This window comes from Taudactylus pleione, unplaced genomic scaffold, assembly GCF_031769625.1.
Source record: "Taudactylus pleione unplaced genomic scaffold, aTauple2 ptg000162l, whole genome shotgun sequence".
In the NCBI taxonomy this organism is placed as follows: Eukaryota; Metazoa; Chordata; class Amphibia; order Anura; family Myobatrachidae; genus Taudactylus; species Taudactylus pleione.
In genome coordinates this window covers 10,117,485-10,137,541 of record NW_028284564.1, presented here as the reverse complement: position 1 = coordinate 10,137,541, position 20,057 = coordinate 10,117,485, and the positions used below count along the sequence as shown (strand labels likewise).

At 40.6% G+C, this 20,057-nt stretch overlaps 1 protein-coding gene across 1 annotated transcript in view; it reads left to right on the top strand.

Moving 5' to 3' along the window:
• FBN2 (fibrillin 2) overlaps nt 1–20,057 on the top strand; it is a 294,460-nt gene that overhangs the window by 102,844 nt on the left and 171,559 nt on the right. The window contains exons 7-8 of the mRNA XM_088475116.1: nt 826–951; nt 19,163–19,288. Of these exons, the coding sequence (XP_088331242.1) occupies nt 826–951; nt 19,163–19,288 (252 nt within the window). The remainder of the gene's footprint in view (nt 1–825; nt 952–19,162; nt 19,289–20,057) is intronic.

Genomic DNA, 20,057 nt, shown 5'->3' with positions numbered 1-20,057 from the left:
ATCCTCCGACCGCCTCTGAATGAGGCCCTAAGTGTCCGGACCACACATTAAAAATATACTGCTTACCTTTCACTTCCAATGTAGTATGGGGACAGAGATTCATCAAGCTCTGATAATATAATATTTTCAGAGCTTGACTGCAGGAGCATTCGCCACTCACAGCGCAACCCAATGGGAAGGAGTACTGTGTTGCAAAGAGAGATCTTTTTGGATCCCTCTGACCATGTCCGGCTCATTCCGCTGGTCATCGGGGCTTTGTGTGCCTGCGTGAACTCTAGGCCACGCAGGTGCACTAGCATCGGCAAGTCGACTCGGTAATGGTAAATTTCCCTGCTCCGAAAAGGAGCAGTCAAACGCTTCAGGGAGACACCTCCGGCGCTCGTGTCTAATTAGTATGTTAATTATCAGAGTCCGCTCTGGCCCCGATAATTAACCTAATGAGTAGACCGAGTAATCATTTGTATGGCTAATTTAAATATGCCAAACCCTGACATTTCTAGGTTTCCAAATGTTAAATGGGGCAAAACTACTTCTATAGTATGTTGTTCCAAGATGTTCCCGAGTCTTCTGTTTTCCACCAAACCCCCCTTATTTCGTAATTACTTTGATAACATTTGCCAAATAATTCAACAAAACTAAACATACTTCAAAATAAATTTGTGCAAAAGTTATCTACTGTATGACTAAACTGATGTCTGCCCCTCATACAAAGGGCTGGCAGAGTGTGTATACATATTTTATCTGGTTTTCTTATTTTTATTATTTCTTCCGTTACACGGTATCCACATGTTATTTCCTTACACATTTATTTTACTTACATTCTAGATGTTGATGAATGCCAAGCAATCCCAGGACTGTGCCAAGGAGGAAACTGTATTAACACAGATGGATCGTATGAGTGCAGGTGTCCTGTCGGTCATAAGCAGAGTGAAACAACACAGAAATGTGAAGGTAATTAACCCGTGCAAACAATTTTAGGTTACACATAGATGCCCATTTTTAGTGTCAAATGTTTCTCCAGCCACTCAAAAGGGATTCTAAAGAAACTGTAATAAACACCTGCTGGTTACAGACATGGAAAATTAAAACTGCATTATTTCCTAAGCTCCTGGACGTGGTATGAAGTTAGAATTTCCTATGGCATTTTTATAAATCAAAAAAAATAAGTCTGTCTGTACTGTATATAGCATTTAATTCCTCTTAGTGGGGGAAGTCACTATGTGAGCTAAGCCGGTATTCCGATAATGTACTTTAGTAACCGAATTGGCAAAAATTAGGGTCAAGTATTTATTATAACACAGATAGGTGAAGGTAAGCATATGAAGGGAAGCTATTTGTGAACCACTAAGCTTTAAGAGATTTAAACCAAAACGTTGAATAATGTCTCAAAATAAGAATGTATAAAAATAAGGAGAGGACAATCTGCACTAATAAAGATGTCTAATGAACATTAGTTTTCATTCTAGGCAGCAGCATATCTATAATGGGTGCAAGGTTTGTTGTGCACACAGGCCCATCAGTCAAGGGAGTCCCGCACCTCAGAGATATCTCTGGTACCTCCTGTGTTATGTATTTGTTAAACTGACATTATCCTTAAGTTATATAAATCCATAAATCCATTTGCACAACTTCACACATTTCTGTCACTATTCTGGAAAAACAAAGTCATTTCTATTACAGATGAGAAATATGTTTGTATGGTTGTGAAATTTGACATGTTTCCCTTGAATTGACCTTGATTGTTCCCACCCCAACCGCACCCACCATACGGCTGAGTAAATAGGCCGCCATAGTCCCAGCTTTATACGCAGAATATAGATATTGGAAAATGAGAATGTACATAAACACTTTGGAATGACAAAGCATAAGCGGAACTTGAACATTGCCGGAACTTTGCATCTCTGTGCTGCTACAAAACTCAGTTTCATTCCATTCTACTTTGTATGCAGTCCTAATCTGCTGAGACTTTCTCCACAGACAACAAAGTTATGTTCTGTCAGCAGGTAGTGGGGTAAGAATATCACCCTGGAGCAGATTATCATTTCATGGGTCCCTATTCAAGTTCTAAATTCGGGCCCCTCTACCTTAGATCCACCCCACCACTGTCGAAGCAGGCCAGCCTAAGTAGTTTATTTGATTCTATCTGTATCCCGTTCTGTCTTTGTTTCTATATGTACCCCGTACTGGTTCTCTTTACATCTATCTGCACCTACTTCTGCTTCTCTGTGCATCTACCTATACCCTATACTGCCTCTCTGTGCGTCTACCTGTACCCTATACTGCTTCTCTGTGCATCTACCTGTACCCTATACTGCCTCTCTGTGCAACTACCTGTACCCTTTAGTGTCTCTCTGTGCATCTACCTGTACCCTTTACTGCCTCTCTGTGCATCTACCTGTACCATTTACTGCCTCTCTGTGCATCTACCTGTACCATTTACTGTCTCTCTGTGCATCTATCTGTACCCTTTACTGCCTCTCTGTGCATCTACCTGTACCCTTTACTGCCTCTCTGTGCATCTATATGTACCCTTTACTGTCTCTCTGTGCATCTACCTGTACACTTTACTGCCTCTCTGTGCATCTACCTGTACTGTACCCACTTCTGCCTCTCATTACCTCTACTTGTACCCTTTACTGCCTCTCTGTGCATCTACCTGTACCATTTACTGCCTCTCTGTGCATCTACCTGTACCATTAACAGCCTCTCTGTGCATCTACCTGTACCCTTAACAGCCTCTCTGTGCATCTACCTGTACACTTTACTGCCTCTCTGTGCATCTCTGTGCATCTACCTGTATCCTTAACTGCCTCTCTGTGCATCTACCTGTACCCTTTACTGCCTCTCTGTGCATCTACCTGTTCCCTTAACTGCCTCTCTGTGCATCTACCTGTACCCTTTACTGCCTCTCTGTGCATCTACCTGTACCCTTTACTGCCTCTCTGTGCATCTACCTGTACCCATTACTGTCTCTCTGTGCATCTACCTGTACCCTTTACTGCCCCTCTGTGCTTCTACCTGTACACTTTACTGCCTCTCTGTGCATCTACCTGTACCCTTTACTGTCTCTCTGTGCATCTATCTGTACCCAATTCTTCTTCTTTGTGTATCTACCTGTACTGACTACTGCCTCTCTGTGCTTCTATCTGTACCCATTTAAGCCTCTTCGTGTGTCAATCTGTACCCTATCTGTGCATCTACCTGTACCCTTTACTGCTTCTCTGTGCATCTACCTGTACCCTTTACTGCTTCTCTGTGCATCTACCTGTACCCTATACTGCCTCTCTGTGCATCTACCTGTACCCTTTACTGCCTCTCTGTGCATCTACCTGTACCCTTTACTGCCTCTCTGTGCATCTACCTGTACCCTTAACTGCCTCTCTGTGCATCTACCTGTACCCTTTACTGCCTCTCTGTGCATCTACCTGAACCCTTTACTGTCTCTCTGTGCATCTACCTGTACCCTTTACTGCCCCTCTGTGCATCTACCTGTACCCTTTACTGTCTCTCTGTGCATCTACCTGTACCCAATTCTTCTTCTTTGTGTATCTACCTGTACTGACTACTGCCTCTCTGTGCTTCTATCTGTACCCATTTAAGCCTCTTCGTGTGTCAATCTGTACCCTCTACTGCCTCCCTGTGCATCTATTTGTGCCCCGTTCTGCCTCTCTGTGACTACTATATGTGCACCCTTCTGTCTCTCTGTGACTACTATATGTGCCCCCTTCTGCCTCTCTGTGACTACTATATGTGCCCCCTTCTGTCTCTCTGTGACTACTATATGTGCCCCCTTCTGTCTCTCTGTGGGGCCTATTTATTAACGAGTTTTATCATACACAACAAGGGATAAAACTTGTTGCATATGATAAATGGTGCTCAAGCCAATCTGCTCCAAACTGTCATTTTTCAAACAAATGACAGGAGCTGATTGCCTGGAACGCCATTATCATACGCAACAAGTTTTATCACTCATTGCATATGATAAAACGCATTAATAAATAAGCCCCTGTGACTCTATTTATGCCTCCTTCAGCCTCTCTGTGACTCTTTGTTTGATTTTGACCAAGTGAAAAGTGATAAGAAAGTGATAAGGTGCCAGCCAGTCAGCTCCCAACTGCCATCTCACAGGCTTTGTTTGAAAACTGACAGTTGGGAGCTGATTGCCTGGCACCTTATCACAGACTTATCACTTTTCACTCTGTCTCCTAACACTGCTTAGTAAATAGACCCCATAATGTTATATATAAGAAGCTTATCCTTCATTAATAAGTATAGAAAGCTCCTTGGAAGGTGAAGCTTATACTGGGGACCCTGGTAGGGAAGGGATGAGTTCCCTGGCTAGTACTGCAGGTGGTGCTCCTGGTGAGTGCAATCCTGGCCAAGGGGTAGATACAGAAAAAAAAGAGATTTGCCCCCCAGCACACTGCAGCAAAAACAATACTTAAATCCTACATGATAATAGCGATTCAGAGGTATTAGTTACATACATTTGCAAATATATGAATAAGCGTCAGGCCAATCGTCAAGGCTCCTCTATACTGGCGTTCCTAGCATTAAGGGGTTCACGTCCGAGAAGCAAGGCACCCCAAAAAAATTCCAACCAAGGGCCATCCCCAGGGCATCACACGAAAAAGGGAAAAAGGTGATAGTGAAGTATAAAGAAAAGATGTGTAAGTATAAATCAATAAGTGTTAATGAAATGAGAAAGAACTAAAATGACATAAATAATATACAAACAAATAGAAAAGTGATAAAAGTATTCTATGTGCATTAAGTGGTGATGCCATGAGAAAGGCCCAGTCAGAACCCCCCCCCCCCGGGGGCCCCACTCCCAAACGCTCACCCCAAAATAATTATTGCTACATAATAGTAGCACCCACTCTGGGTGATATAATTACAATTGATGTACTGCATGATAACAGTACATATAAAAGCTAACTTACCTTGGAGGTACCCCAAAAAACCTCCACATGGCACTATAAGCATCAGCACATCCTCCTAATGCTGACTGCCTTCATGCCTCTCCAAACTGGGTTCAGAGTAAACCCCGCCCTTTACAAGCACCTGTGTTATGCAATTAAGCTGATCTGAGCAACTACCATTTCTTTTGCAAGGGGTAGATACGCCCCTCGCCATCACAACTCCCCCAACTCCACTACCATTAGCCCTCACACCTCCCCTACATCAAACACCATTAGCCCTCATACCTCCCCACTTCCACCAAACATTAGCCCTCACACCTCCCCCAGAACCTACATCATTAGCCCTCACACCTCCCCCAACTCCACTCACAATTCCATACCAACTCCACCCATCTCTCCCCTGTTGCTCCACTCTCCTACCACTATCAGCAGCCAAAGAGTAGCAACCTAACACTGTGGCAGTAACACTAAGTTTATCTCAGTCAGTGTTAAGATGGCCATCCACTATACAATTTTCTGTCAGATATCTGTCCAATGTGGCTGGTTGGAGTGAAAACCTTGTAATGTATGGAAGCAAATGACAGTGGATCATATGGTTTTAAACACTGAAAAAAGGACAAAAAAATTGTTCAAATTGGTTAAATTTGTGAGTTTTAACCAATTTCTTTGAACAATCATTTTTAGCTATTTTCCAGTGTTTGTGAGCAAATGGACGACTGTCATTTGCTCCCATACATTACCAGGTTTTCATTCCAACCAGCCAGATTGGACAGATATCTGACAGAAAATTGTATAGTGGATGCCCAGCTTAACACGCATCCTTCTCATCCAACTATTGATTCAGGAGTTATCAGCCTATTGTAGCCTCGCTCGCTGGCTGTGATTGGTGTAGGTGAGCTCCCTGACTATGACCCAACCCATGTTGCACATCAGGAATCTCACTCAGGAGCCGGGTAAAGTGACGTGCCAACAGCGCAGCTGACTTCTGAGCCTCACTATGTGGTCAGTAGGCTGCTTCGGAGATGCACACAGCAAGCTAGTGGATGTGTGCATCGTGCAGATGGGCTCCAGGCCCCCTATAGTCAATGGGCCCTAGGCGTCCGACTGTACCGCCTTGTCGGTAATCAGGCTCTACCCTGGAGACAGCAGTTCAAACTTCATATCATTTATTGTATAATTGATATGTGTTAGTGATAATATCAAACAATATTATAAAGGAACAGCTTGTACTTGATATTTATATTTCCTTAAGTGAACTGTAATGTGAAACTCTGGCCTTTACTGAGTCAGAGCTGGTGCATGCATTCAGTAAGTGTGGTTCAGGCCAGTGCTCTGCAAACAGTGCTGGTGTACACAGTAAACATGTCACTTTATTAATGCCAGAAATTCTGCAACCTCACAGCTGAAATCTGTTAAGTGTTCAAGGAAAGGAGATTATAGCAAGTTCATTTGTTACAGACATGTTCTATATTTGGGTCCACAAAGTTGAATTGTGGATTTCTTAAGCTTTGTTCCAGGGTGCTGGTTTCATTATGACTGGTGTTACATCTATGTTCTAGAATTGGTGTATTTCTGCTGTTTACAAAAGCTCAGAATTTTTGATTTTTTTTTGCAGCATTTTCAGTGTTTCTTATCTGCTAGGAAAAGTGAGTGGCCCAAACACAGTAAGGGCGTGTTCGCATATGCGCCTGTCAGGAGGTGTATCACTTGCGAGTGCAAACTATGATGATTATGATTGGCAGCTGCTTCTGAATGGCTAAGCACGTCTAAAGACCCCATACATCAGGCGTCCGATCTTGCGATTCTGCGATCGATTCAGAAATGGTCGGAAATGCCGACCGGCGGACATCGATATACTGCGATCCGTCGTAGGATCGGTGAAATTGTACATGTCACGAACATTTTTGCATGGGTTGCATGATCGCAGGAACGCAGTGATAAATTTCTGATGTATGGGGGCCTTTAATCTCTGCCACTGTGGCAGCTGTAATCTGTTCCCATTATTTATTTGATATTTGCAATTGGTTTGTGACAGAAAAGCAATTTCCCATATGATTTTTTTAATAGGGAAGACAACAGCTATTCATATTTAGTTGAACTTAAATAGTACTTTATCCTTGCATTTGCCTATGTATTTATTTGGATTTTACATGTAAAATGTGATTTAGCATTTATTAATAAAAATGTCCAGACATGGGGCCTGATTCAGAGCCGGACGCAATTAGCGCTCGCTCGTCCAGAAAATAGGGGTGGCTATTCAAATGAACCGTTCGCTCTTTGCGGTCTGTTCACGCCTCTAGGTCTGATCGAGCGAACAAAACTTGCGGTCGTATTTTGGGAAATTACGCCCCCTGGCCACTCGCATCCTACGTCATGTCTACTATTTATTAGATTAATCGAGTACATCGACCAGGGTATGAACTGCTCGCTATTCTTGTGGTTGGTTTTTGCTACCACAATTTTGCGAGCAGTTCTGGCTATAAAATAACCCAGTGACGTGGTCAATGACGCTGCTGTTTTAATTATGCACACCCATAAAACGCCCGTTTTGACCTTTAAGCATGCCTGCGTTCGGATCTCCACTCTCGTTTTCAAGCACCTTCCCCTGTTACCACCCACATACGCCTCCTCCTGTCACTCAAATTATCAGGCATTCGCTATTTTGCGAGCACATGAATTTCGACCGTACTGACTGGTTCGCGCATGCGTATAACGATCCGTACGCATGCGCAGTTGGGAAAACATCGCTCGGAGCGAACGAGCGGCCGCTTACGAGCGGCTCTGAATCAGGCCCATAGACAGACTCTTCACATATACAGAATTAATGCTTCATGAAAGTACCATGTTAATTATGAATTGTGTATTGTAACTTTTACAATTGCTACTACAGTACCACTGTCAAACCACATCCCCCGGCACAAACAAGAAGCATATTCTACTGCTTTCCCTGGCATCAACCTGGTACATATACTACTGCTTTCCCTGACATCAATCTGGTACATGATATAATACTGCTTTCCCTGGCATCAATCTGGTACATATACTACTGCATTCCCGGGCATCAATCTGGTACATAATACTACTGCATTCCCTGGCATCAACCTGGTACATATACTACTGCATTCCCTGGCATCAATCTGGTACATGATATAATACTGCATTCCCTAGCATCAATCTGGTACATGATATAATACTGCTTTCCCTGGCATAAATCTGGTACATATACTACTGCACTTACCGGGCATCAATCTGGTACATATACTACTGCATTCCCTGGCATCAACCTGGTACATATACTACTGCATTCCCTGGCATCAACCTGGTACATATAATTCTGCTTTCCCTGGCATCAAGCTGGTACATATAATACTGCTTTCCCTAGCATCAACCTGGTACATATAATAATGCCTTCTCTGGGACCAACCTGGTGCATATACTACAGCTTTCCCTGGCGTTAACCTGGTGCATATACTGTACTACAGTGACGTGTAGGGAGGTAAATGGCTGGGTAGGCACTGGCTAGTATCAGAGCTAGATACATATATGAATCCTGAGGGTTCATGTGGATATTATACAAAGGTGCAGCAGTATATAGTGCTGGAAATTTGGTGCGTTTTGATCAGGGATGTGCAGAAAAGATAGACAAGGGAGGGAGGCAGTGCCTCACCTGTCATATACTTTTTACTCCAGAGTTTTGACTATAAAAATGATTAGAATAATACAAAGAAGATATTTATAATATTTTCTTTACATTTTTCTTATAATTTTTATAATAAAAACTGTGGAGTATAACGAAGTATGACAGGAAAGGCTCACCTGCTTCACCTCACTGCACGTCAATTCTGTACTACAGCTTTCCCTGGTGTCAACCTGATACATATACCACTGTTTTCCCCAGGTGTGAAGCTGCTACACATGCTGCCCTTGCAGAGCTGAGCACATATTGATATACATCAGCTCTATTTTTATGCCTCCACGTTTGGCGCAAAATATGTTGAACTATACATGAGCCCTAAAATTATACTTTAATAGCTTTTTACTAATTGTATGTGACAGTCTTCAGTGTTTTAGAGTGAATTTAGAGTGGACCTGGATGTCAGCAGTTTTTACTATCTGCTAGGTGGAGATACTGAAGACAGAACATGTATGTAGTGTTAGTGAGCCTCAGAAGTTTGGAGGTAGTTTCTGAGCCAGCAGATCTCATAGACTTTAGTGATATATATTAACAGTGGATATCAATTGTTTTACTGACACATAAAATTCTGCTTTGAAAACTAAGGTGTGAGACCAGTTTTAGCTAATGTTTCCCATTGATATTTAACTTCAACTGTGAACATAAACTAAGCCATTTCCCAAGTTTTATGTATTCCCACTATTAAACAAAATAGATTTTTTTAGGACCTTAAATGTATGGATGTGTGAGCAAGTTGTTGGTTTAGCCTCAGCCATTATATCATTGTATATTTATAGACTATATAGCCAATGCTACCAATTCTGCCATATACAAGTGTCAAATATAGAAAAGGTATTGATTTAATTCCACACAGGAGGACTAAAATGAATTGGTTAATCAATGGCAGGTACATATTGTAAACAACAATACTTAAAATAAGAATAATAATGTGTGTAATAACTGTATTGGTGGTGCTCAGGGCCTATTATGGTCGAAATAACTGATTGTCCGACAACTGAGATTAAAGTAGTTAAAAAAAAGTTAGCATGCAATCGAGCCATTTTGTGTTGCAGCACAGGCATGCCCAACGTAGGCTTTAATCCAAAAAAACCTTTACCTATCTCAAACACACTTGATCTATCCACTGCAAGTTACACAAACTCATAGATTAAAAACCATAGCATGTCACACTAAATTCTAAGAAATTGGCAGATATCATCTCTTAAAGACGAATGTCCAAATTATGTTTGTTTATAAGAGTCCATCACTTGAAACAGTTGAAATATGATATGTCTTCAATCTTTGTCTTTTTTGGAAACAGGCCAAAGTCACCATATTAAATGAGCAGTTCTTTGTTCCAACTTTGCTTTTAGCTGTTGTTCCATTTCGGTTGACCACAATCACCTGTTAGCTAATGTCATTATGCTGTGAATTCAAGACAACACACGCTGTCACTTAGACTGACCTAATCATAGTTTTGTATTCTACTGTATTTAAGTTTCAATTCTTCCACTTCTCTCAAAGTAAACCTTATCATCTCTGTAGATCACTTTAAGAGGAAATATACCTTAACCACATATTATTCACACGTGTCTTCGTTCAACCCTTTACTACATCCTTTTCTTATAACAGTATTTTAAGATTCAAATGATTGAACACATTATTATATTAGGACATTAAAAGTTCATAAATTCTTACTATTGCAAAGTATATAAGTATCTTATGCTGATATATATATATAGTATATGTGTTTATATATATATATATATATATATATATATATATAACAAGTGGCCTGGCTGACTCACTGACTCATGAATGCCCAGCCCAAACCCCTGGACCTAGAAACATGTAATTCTGGGAGTATATGCCTTCCATGATGTATGTACCCACTAAGAAGGGTGTTTATGAAATTAAATTCCTAAGGTGGTGAAAAGAGCTTTGTTTTCTACCCCTGTGCAAAGTCCTACCTGACTGACTCATCAACTCCCTGTCCAAACCCCTTGACCAAGAAACATGAAATTCAGGGAATATATTCCCAAAACGGAGGCGTGTCACTGCCGTTGGTGGGGTGGGAAGAGGCCAGGATATCCATCAGCAGACAGAGATTTCCAGGCCTCTTTGTTGCATCTGCGGTAACCAGCCTGCATGACCCATCGGGCACTCAGCTGGCCGATGGAATCGCAGATTATCTGAATATCTTCTCGGATAAGTAATGCATGCTGCATTACCATACTAGTGCTATCGCAGCTGCTACCATGTCAGCAGCTGCGATAGCATTTGCGTCCTTTGCTGAATCACCCCCTAGGTTTTTTCCATTTGTATACTTCACTTGCTTTGTATTTGGATTTTTTTTATTTTCTCGAACATGGCAATTGAGTTTTTGAATGTTAAATGGGAGATGGTGCCTCACACCATTGTCCCCATCACAGGAGATGGAGCATGCCTGTTCTGGTTCAACTCCTATCTCATGTATGACACTTAGCTAATGGCTAGGTAGGTGCGTGAACTACTTAAGAGGCACCTGGTGGACAACTGGGAGGAGTTGTCCATCATGTCCTACAACAGCAAGGGGGACAACCAACTCTGCTTAGTATCTCCTTGACATGTCCCAGCCCTTTACTAATGGTGACTTAATTTACTTGATCTTCATACTAGCACGCTCCTTTACACCAGAGACATAAAATTAACTAAGCATATAAGTTAAGTTAAGATGGTAAAAAGGATATGAAAATATCTAAGGTCTACCCTGGTGAAAGCAGGTACATCAGTTCCTTATATATAAGTTCTTAAAGCGATACTAAATAATTACTATTATACAAATGCCATTATCTTCTTATATAATCTTATTCTTATTTCTATCCATATGTTCATATCCTGTATGGCTAAACACGTTCATAGTTTTCCTCTTTAACAGGCTGGATTAAGGTTTTAGAGGGCCTCAGAGCAAATAACTTGTGGGGGGCCATAACAATAAAGTTATCAATATGATATGCTGCCTAACAGAATCCCCGGTTCACATATGCCATAATGCCCCCTTTCTGGTAATATAGCTATGTGTGGGGACCTCCCAGAGTGTTGAGGCCCCTGGACAACCATCCCAGCTCTGGTGGTGCTCCCCAGAGTTTATAGGTAATGGTTTCACAAAGGGGTATATTTACTACTAGCATTTCCTGCAGCTTCGCTCGCGTGGATGTCTGTTATTGCTCAGCTGAAATAATTTTACAAAGACAGTAGTGGCATCTAATATTGTGGTGTATATTTTATATTGTAGACATTGATCACAACATGCCTTTGTAAACAATATTTGCAGCTTTTTCTTCAGGGATTAACACAAAAAGATGCTTGGGGCTACTACTAAGAATAGATAGACAAAAATTCAGAAAATTAATTTTTTTGTCTCCATAGTTCATACACAGTTCCAAGGAGTACATTTCTCCAAAAACAATTCTATGTACACACACTACCATTACAACTATAAGTACAGAAGTATCAGTCCCTGCTATATGGTCACCAGCACCAGCTGGTTCAACCTATTGCTGCTTATCGAAAAATATGGGGGGACCCAATGCCATTTGTCCCCACTATTCTTCAATACCAGCCTAGGCTCAGAGGCATGGGACTGCCTATCGTTTAGAAAGGGGACCCATGCCATTTTTCTTTTTTTTTTACATTTTACACGTTATAACTATGTTAACACAGCAAAGTCTGCACAGATCATACTGATATCTGTAGTGCTTTAAATCAGCCAATGATTGATGGCAGATTGTTGTAAGATTTACAACCATATGGTGGGATAGGGGCTGGTAGCAGCTGTGATAGCACTATTATGGTGATGCAGCAGGAGGCATCACATCTCTTGCTGCATTACTGATCTGAACTGCGTCCATGGACGCAGCATTGTATCATCTGCGGGATCCTCGGCCGGCTAAGTGTCCACGGGGTCACTCAATCTGACCAACGCAGATGCACAAAAGAGGCCAGGAAATCTCCATCTTCCGAAAACAGAACAGAATTTTCTACAGTGTTCTATCTAAACTACACTTACATAGTGTTCTAGCTACAGTACTATGTAACCAATGAATTATTTAAATAAACTACCATGAAAATTCAAATTATTGTATACTATGAAAGCAAACTTTAACCAATATTTTATCTTCCCACCGCAGGCCAAAAATGTAGATTTTGACAGTGAGAAATTTAGCATTTTTAATTACCTCCCTATGTTTCTATGAATCCCAATTCTGCTGCCTGAAAAAGTTTGTTAAATATCCACCCTAGTCTTACAGGGTATGTAATACATTAATTACTGACCTAGTGTATAAGCAGCCAAAAGAAGCATGAAAGGGTTCTTCATTGACTCTTCCTGGTAGAAGTGAGATTGCATTTGCTATTCTATCTCTTATTTTCCTGTACTTTAATTCATTATGGATGGGGAGATCCAGCCATTAGACACTCACCCCTAAAAATTGCCTATGATCATGGCGATATCTTTGCAAATTGTGACTTTGTAAATATTTTACATATAAAATGAAAAAAATTATAGGGGGAATTCAATTAGGCCCGTTACTTTAACAGGTGAGAAAAATGGTGGTAGCCTCGGGCTTTAACACCTGGCGCAATTAGAGCCTCTTTTTCTCACCCATTAAATTACCTGGTAACAGCCATTAACACGGGACCTATGTGTTAACATGCTCGTGACACCCATTAACAAGCTATTTATCTGGGATTGCTTTTCGGGAAAAAAATCTCTGTTAACTGCAGTCTGTGGGCTGCCTTTGGGGCTAATTGAACAATCCTGGGGGATAAATTAGCCCGCTGTAAATTACTACGGCTAATTGAATTCCCCCCTATAGCTTTAAATATTTAATACCAAAGTATTTAGAAGTATACATTCTTGAGGGGGGGGGGTTGCCAAAAGATAAACATCAAAGAAAAAGTTATTATATGTAGTTTGTTGATAAGTCAGGAACAATTACTTTGTCCAACAATGTATCCTTTTCAGCTTCATACACAGAACCCTTTGTTAGGATAGCAGTGCTATTCTCGCATTATTGCTTTCAAATCATGCCTTAGAAATTAAACCTGTGCGCGGAAGATCCTGAGTCGCCATGCTGAAACTTCATCACAATTAAAGACCTTTGTGACGTACCTAACATAAATTTCAGATCATATAAATATATAAATTTCAGAAACAGACTGTTTTTGTAATGTAAAGAATGCAGAGGCATCTGGGTGAATCTAAAGGATTAAATTACTGTTTTCCTGCATTGAAATATAAACAGTGCATCTTTCTGTTTCAAACTCTGAAAACATCATTGATAACTGTATCTTGTCCGCTGCAGCCTTTCCCAGACATGACGTACGAACTGACGGCAGTCGCCAAAAGGAGCAAGTCTCTGCACTATTGTACAGTCCAATTCATTTCAAAATCACCCAGCTGTCCAAAATCATTGCTGGCATGATATAAATAAACAAACTGAAACATGGATATAGAAAGTAAAGTACATGTGTTGTTGAGTTAATGGAACCTTCTGGGATTCTCATCATTAATTGAAAATGTAAGTGGTAAAAGTTGACATCGATTCCCAAAGTACCCAACTGCATAGCATAGCATAGCGTCCCTGTTATTTACCGCCCAGCCCCCCAATCATACATGGGGAGAAGCGGTATCAGCGTGCGCTGATGCCGCTTCAGTGGTTAATACTTCTCCCCTTTGTGCCTTACAACCAGTGCAGGTAAATGCCACTGATGATCCCATTTGAAGGTATATAACTCTGATTTATTTATTTTCCTAAGTACTGTATATAATAGCTACATAATGAGGGCAAGATGCAATCAGGGAGATTGCTAGACTCTTCAGGGAGTCAGGGAGATTCCCTGAAATTGTAGCAGAGTTAGCAACTATGGTTACAATAAAATAAACTAGAATAATACATCGCTCAGTGTCCTGGATTCTGGGCAGAACCTTAGGTTGTCTAATTGGTGATCCGGCTGGGACTGTGGTTGCCTTTTTTTCCTCATAAATTACAGTATGCACTGTATATATATATATATATATATATATATATATATATATATAGTGGCAGTATCACCAGTGATGGCACTGGTGAGCAGCAGATTCTGTGTGGGGTTGTAGAGATCCTGCCACACAGGGTAGAAATACTGAGTTGTGACACACCTTTGGGCTGCCTTGTGGAGAGAGCTCAGGTGAGGGCTAACGAGGCAGACCTACAGTCAGGCTACATGTGGAAGCATTTCCAGGAGGACTGGCTGCTACAGAGACCAGTGTGTCTGGAGGCCATTGGGAGCCAGGGGGCTTGAGTCCAAACCTGCAGGATGCAGGGAGGACTGAAAAACTCTAAAGACTGTATACATTGAAGCAGCTGGGCTACAGGCTGGGGAGGCCAGAGCCTATACCTGGAGGAGACAGGAAAGACCACCAAGACTGACTGTGTTTTGTATAGCTGTGGCAGCCAAGCCAGGCTGGAGCTGGCAATAGACCTGCAGAGAAGCAGGCAGAGACTTTATTGGCAGACTAGCTGCACCATTATAGTCAGCGGTCAAGAAGTGAGTTAGATGCCCTAAATAGTGGCTAGGCTGTTTATTATTTTCTGTTCACTTTTGTTTCCTGATTTCCATGCTGAAAAGTAAAGCACTATTCCATTTATTTACACGTAAGCTGCATGTGGACCCTCATTAAAGCACCTAAACACTGCACCAATCCACCCTCTACCAAGATAATTACCCCAAGTCATCACAATATATATAAATATATATATATATATATGTATATATATATATATATATATATATATATATATATATATATATATATATATTATGGTCATCAAGCTTTAGTTGCAATCTGCTTTTACAATAAAAATTACTGGATTCATGTATGTTTTCAGTTAAATGCTAAAGATAGATTATACTTCTCATTTCAAGAGAAAACTACCTTCTTGGTCTTTGTGTAATTTACAGTTAATGGTCTTAGCTACAAGTAGAGCAGGGCTGCAAATTCTGTATCATTTCCTTAGCAGTTTAGTTCCATGGGATTAACTGAAAAGGCATTTCATTCAACACATTATATTTCTGCCCTTAATGTGGTCAGTTCATGGAAGGGTTTAAGAATTCCTGGACATTGCAAGGTTTTGGAATTTACAACTATTAGCTTTATTTAAAGTGTTTGGCTTTGCTTCCCACAATCCAGATTCTATTTCAAAGAATGTTTTTATTTGGAAGATTGGATAGTCTTTCACTAGAACATGCACATTCTGTAGTTTTCCAAATGACAAATACTCTATCCGCAATATTTTCAAACCTGCCAAGGAGAAAAAAAAAAGGAAGATCCATCTTATTACAAAATTGTTTTCTTAAATCGTTAATAAAGATTCATGGGTTTGGTCTCAATGCTATTTTAATATGTTAACACTGAAATTGTAAAGTACATCAGCACATACTGTAGCTAGGCACAAACCTCCCTGTAATTAATGGCTCAGGTGCACGGGAAACACACAATACAAAGGAAGTGTTTACATAGATAAATAAGAAGCAGGCATTCATGTGGGACTTGTTGAATACTTATCTTAAAGAAAGTGAAAAGAAGATTCAGCAGCAACGTTTTGGAGAATACAGCTCCTTGCGTAAGAAAGAAGTTAGAGTCTCTAAAGTGTCGCTGCTCAGTCTTCACTTCACTTTATTAAGGATAAGTTCTAATCAAATCCCATATTAGTGCCTGCTTCTTTAATATATAGATATACTTACCCATCAGCCATAACATTAAAACCACTGACAGGTGAGGTGAATAACATTGATTATCTTGTTACACTGGCAACAGGAGTGGGATATATTAGGCAGCAAGTGAACAGTCAGTTCTTGAAGTTGATGTGTTGGAAGCAGGTTAAATGGGCAAGCATAAGGTTCTGAGCGACTTTGACCCAATGGCCAATATTGTGATGGCTAGATGACTGGGTTAGAGCATTTCCAAAACAACAGGTCTCGTGAGGTGTACTTGGTATGCAGTGGTTCTGTACGTACCAAAAGTGTTGCAAGGAAGGACAACCAGTGAACTGGATACAGGGTCATGGGCGCTCAAGGATCATTGATGACCATGCAGAGCAAAAAAGTTAATGCAGGCTATGATAGAAAGGTGTCAGAACACAGTGCATCACAGTTTGCTGCATATGAGACTGAGTAGCCGCACACCAGTCAGAGTGCCCATGCTGACCCCTGTCAACCGTCAAAGCACCTACAATAGGCACATGAGTATCAGTACTGGACAAAGGAGCAATGGAAGAAGGTGGCCTGGTCTGCTGAATCGTATTTTGACTCCTCCTGCTGCATTAATTATCCGAGCTGCGTTGTCCAACACTGCATCGAATACTCTGAGGGAACATCGGCCGGCTAAGGTGACCCCTGGGTCTCTTGCAGTAATGCTACATCTACCTGTGAAGTGCAGGAGAATTTTCTTATCCTTTATAGGGGAATCAATCCCTCCCACGTTCCAGGAACATACCTTCAAATCAGACATTTTGTATACAAAGTAGTAAGTGATGAAACAGAAAATGAATGCACTGTGACCAAGGACTTAACATGAATGCATTTCCAACATCCCCAACTGAAATGGAAAAAACAGAAAGAACTAAAACACAAATAAAAAAAACAAGTATAAAACTATACACTCAAAAAATAGACATAGGAAGGGAGCACCATTCAGAGTATTAGTACTGTATATGAGCTTCCGTGTATAAACAGGAAATTAAGTGAACTCCTAATCAAAATTGATATTAACATGCCCACAGGGCAATAAGACCTAGGGCGGGCAACCCCTAAACATCAAATCCCATAGTGCAAAAGCAGTACGAGTATGTATACATCATAAGGCAGGAAAAAGAGATCATAAAAGTATAATAGAATCAGAGAATCAGTAAAATACAAATATGAACACATAGTGTCCAGTTATATAATAAACATGAACATAGCATCTGTGTCACTCCTGTTTGTCTGTCCCTCCCTTTTAGAATGTAAGCTCTTTAGAGCAGGGCCCTCTGCCCTCTTGTGCTTCTCACTACTGTATTTTCATTTATCTCTTACTCCCCACTAGGGCAACTAACACTTGGCTGCTTATGTGGGTGCAAAGGTCACTAATATAGCTATGTTTATTATCCATATCTGTGTCCTGCTTTATATTGTATTGTATTGTAAGTCGCTAGTTACTTATTTGTTTATGTACTTTGTAAGGTGCTCCGGAACACTTGTGGCGCTATATATATAAATGATAATAACAATAGCAATCTGATTTAAAGAGAAGAATATAACCTACGGCTTAGACATCTAAATATATATAAAGAATAAACTCTGCAAAAGGAGTCTAACTGTCTCTTAAAGCCTCATAATGAAAACTCTGTATCATCCATAAAACAGAAATATAGTAAGCAAAAATAGAAGATCAGCATATGTGCAAAAATAAAAGTAATAAACGTTCCCAGCACTACTATTGCAGATTTTTATACACAATCGATTGCAAATTGCATGATTGCTGCAATCCATCTCTGATGTATGGGGGCCTTAAGGTATATACCTGTTCTCACTTAAGGCCCCCATACATCAGAGATGGATTGCAGCAATCGTGCAATTTGCAATCGATTGTGTATAAAAATCTGCATGGTATGGGCTTCACAGATCGCAGATTATAACCAAAAAGTGATTGGAATTGTTTAATCAGATTGTCCAACATGTTGGATTTCACAGATCGATTGGGGCTGTAGATTGCTAGTGTATGGACATGATCAGCAGATTTGCAGACCGTTTCTAGCAAAATGATGGGCCTTTCAAGATTGCCAGATCTGTGTTTGCTGCAATCGTTCTGCAAATCACTGAAAAAGATCTGTAGTGTATGGGCGCAGATTGCTTGATTGGGAAATAAATCTTCAAATTGTTCAATTGTGGTTTTCAGATTGCTGATGTATGGGGACCTTTACATTATGTATTAATCTTAACAATGTAAATGAATTAATACAGTTTTCCTCTTTCTTTTTGTTTTGTGGATTTAAATAGCATTTGGGCACTTTTGTAAATGGGATGACTTTTGCACAGACCCTGCTGAACTGTTCAAAATAAAATAAAAACAAATGCACAAATGTAACCTGTTGTCCTCCCTTTCATGAGTGCTAAACTCTATACAGTGCTTAATTGAAGTTCACATGAGCAGTACACTGAGAAAGCAAAGGTCCAATTCTGACTGATTATAGGCAATTACTTACAGCTGAATGTTTCCCTTTGCAGACCGTGTGCGTGTGAATTAAAGTAAAAAGACTGCGATGATCATGAGAAGAAGTTTGTGCAGATGAACAATGAAATTGCTCTTTGGGACATGAACCTTTCTCAAATGAGAGAGGATTAATAATTAGTGCATGTGTATACTAGGTTACAGACATCCTTATGTGTTATGATATGCTTCTTTTCTATTTATTCTAGCTATAGAAATGATGGGTTTTGTTGAACATCTCAAACACGAGCTCAATTTTAATCCCTTGTTTTCCATATGTTTTATTTAAACCAACAGACATTGACGAATGTAGCACTATTCCTGGTATTTGCAATGGAGGAGAATGTTCCAACACAATTGGTAGCTATTATTGCATCTGTCCACGTGGATATCTCACATCTGTTGATGGCTTGCACTGCATTGGTAAGAAGAATTTGTTATTGTCCTTTTGTTTTCAGATGTTAAACCCATGTAATAAATGCATGGAACAATGGTCTGATTCAGAGTTTGACGCAATGCCGATGTTTATTCAGTTAAGCGATTATCGGTGGTCTGTGCATGCTTCTGAGTCGCCCTGCGCATGCATCAATTTTGCTTACCAATGTCGCTTGCATTGGGGATTTATTCGCAAAGTCATTGACGGGCAGGAACCGTTTATGGGCAGCAACGGCGGTCACTCAGAACTCCAATAAGCGACTGATCTGCGTCTTTGTATACAGCTACTTTGATTTAGACTTGTGGGCGCCTCAATACAAATCCCAGCAGCTGCGATATTTGCATATGTTCGCACAGCCGCTGCATACAATTTGCAGCTGCATTAGCGTACATCTCTGAATAAGGCACACAATTTACTGTGTGTGTATGTGTGTGTGTGTATATATATATATATATATAAATATATAGATCCATGCTTGAAGAAGGTGCGGCACTCCTGGCATTTGCAATAAAGAGACTTGGATCGCACCTTCTTCAAGCATATCCGGCTTTGTGGGGGCACCGGCAGCAGCTAATATTCGTTGCTGGGAGTGCCGCTATAGAAGACAAAAACTTACCAGCACTCACTCCTATTTAGAGCTTAATGGTATCGTGCTGAGGTGCTCACCTTGGGGTATTCAGCCCCTCCAAATATCCCAATGCAAAAAAGTAGCACTCACAGGCTGAGAATCAACAAATCAATCCAGTGCTTTACTGT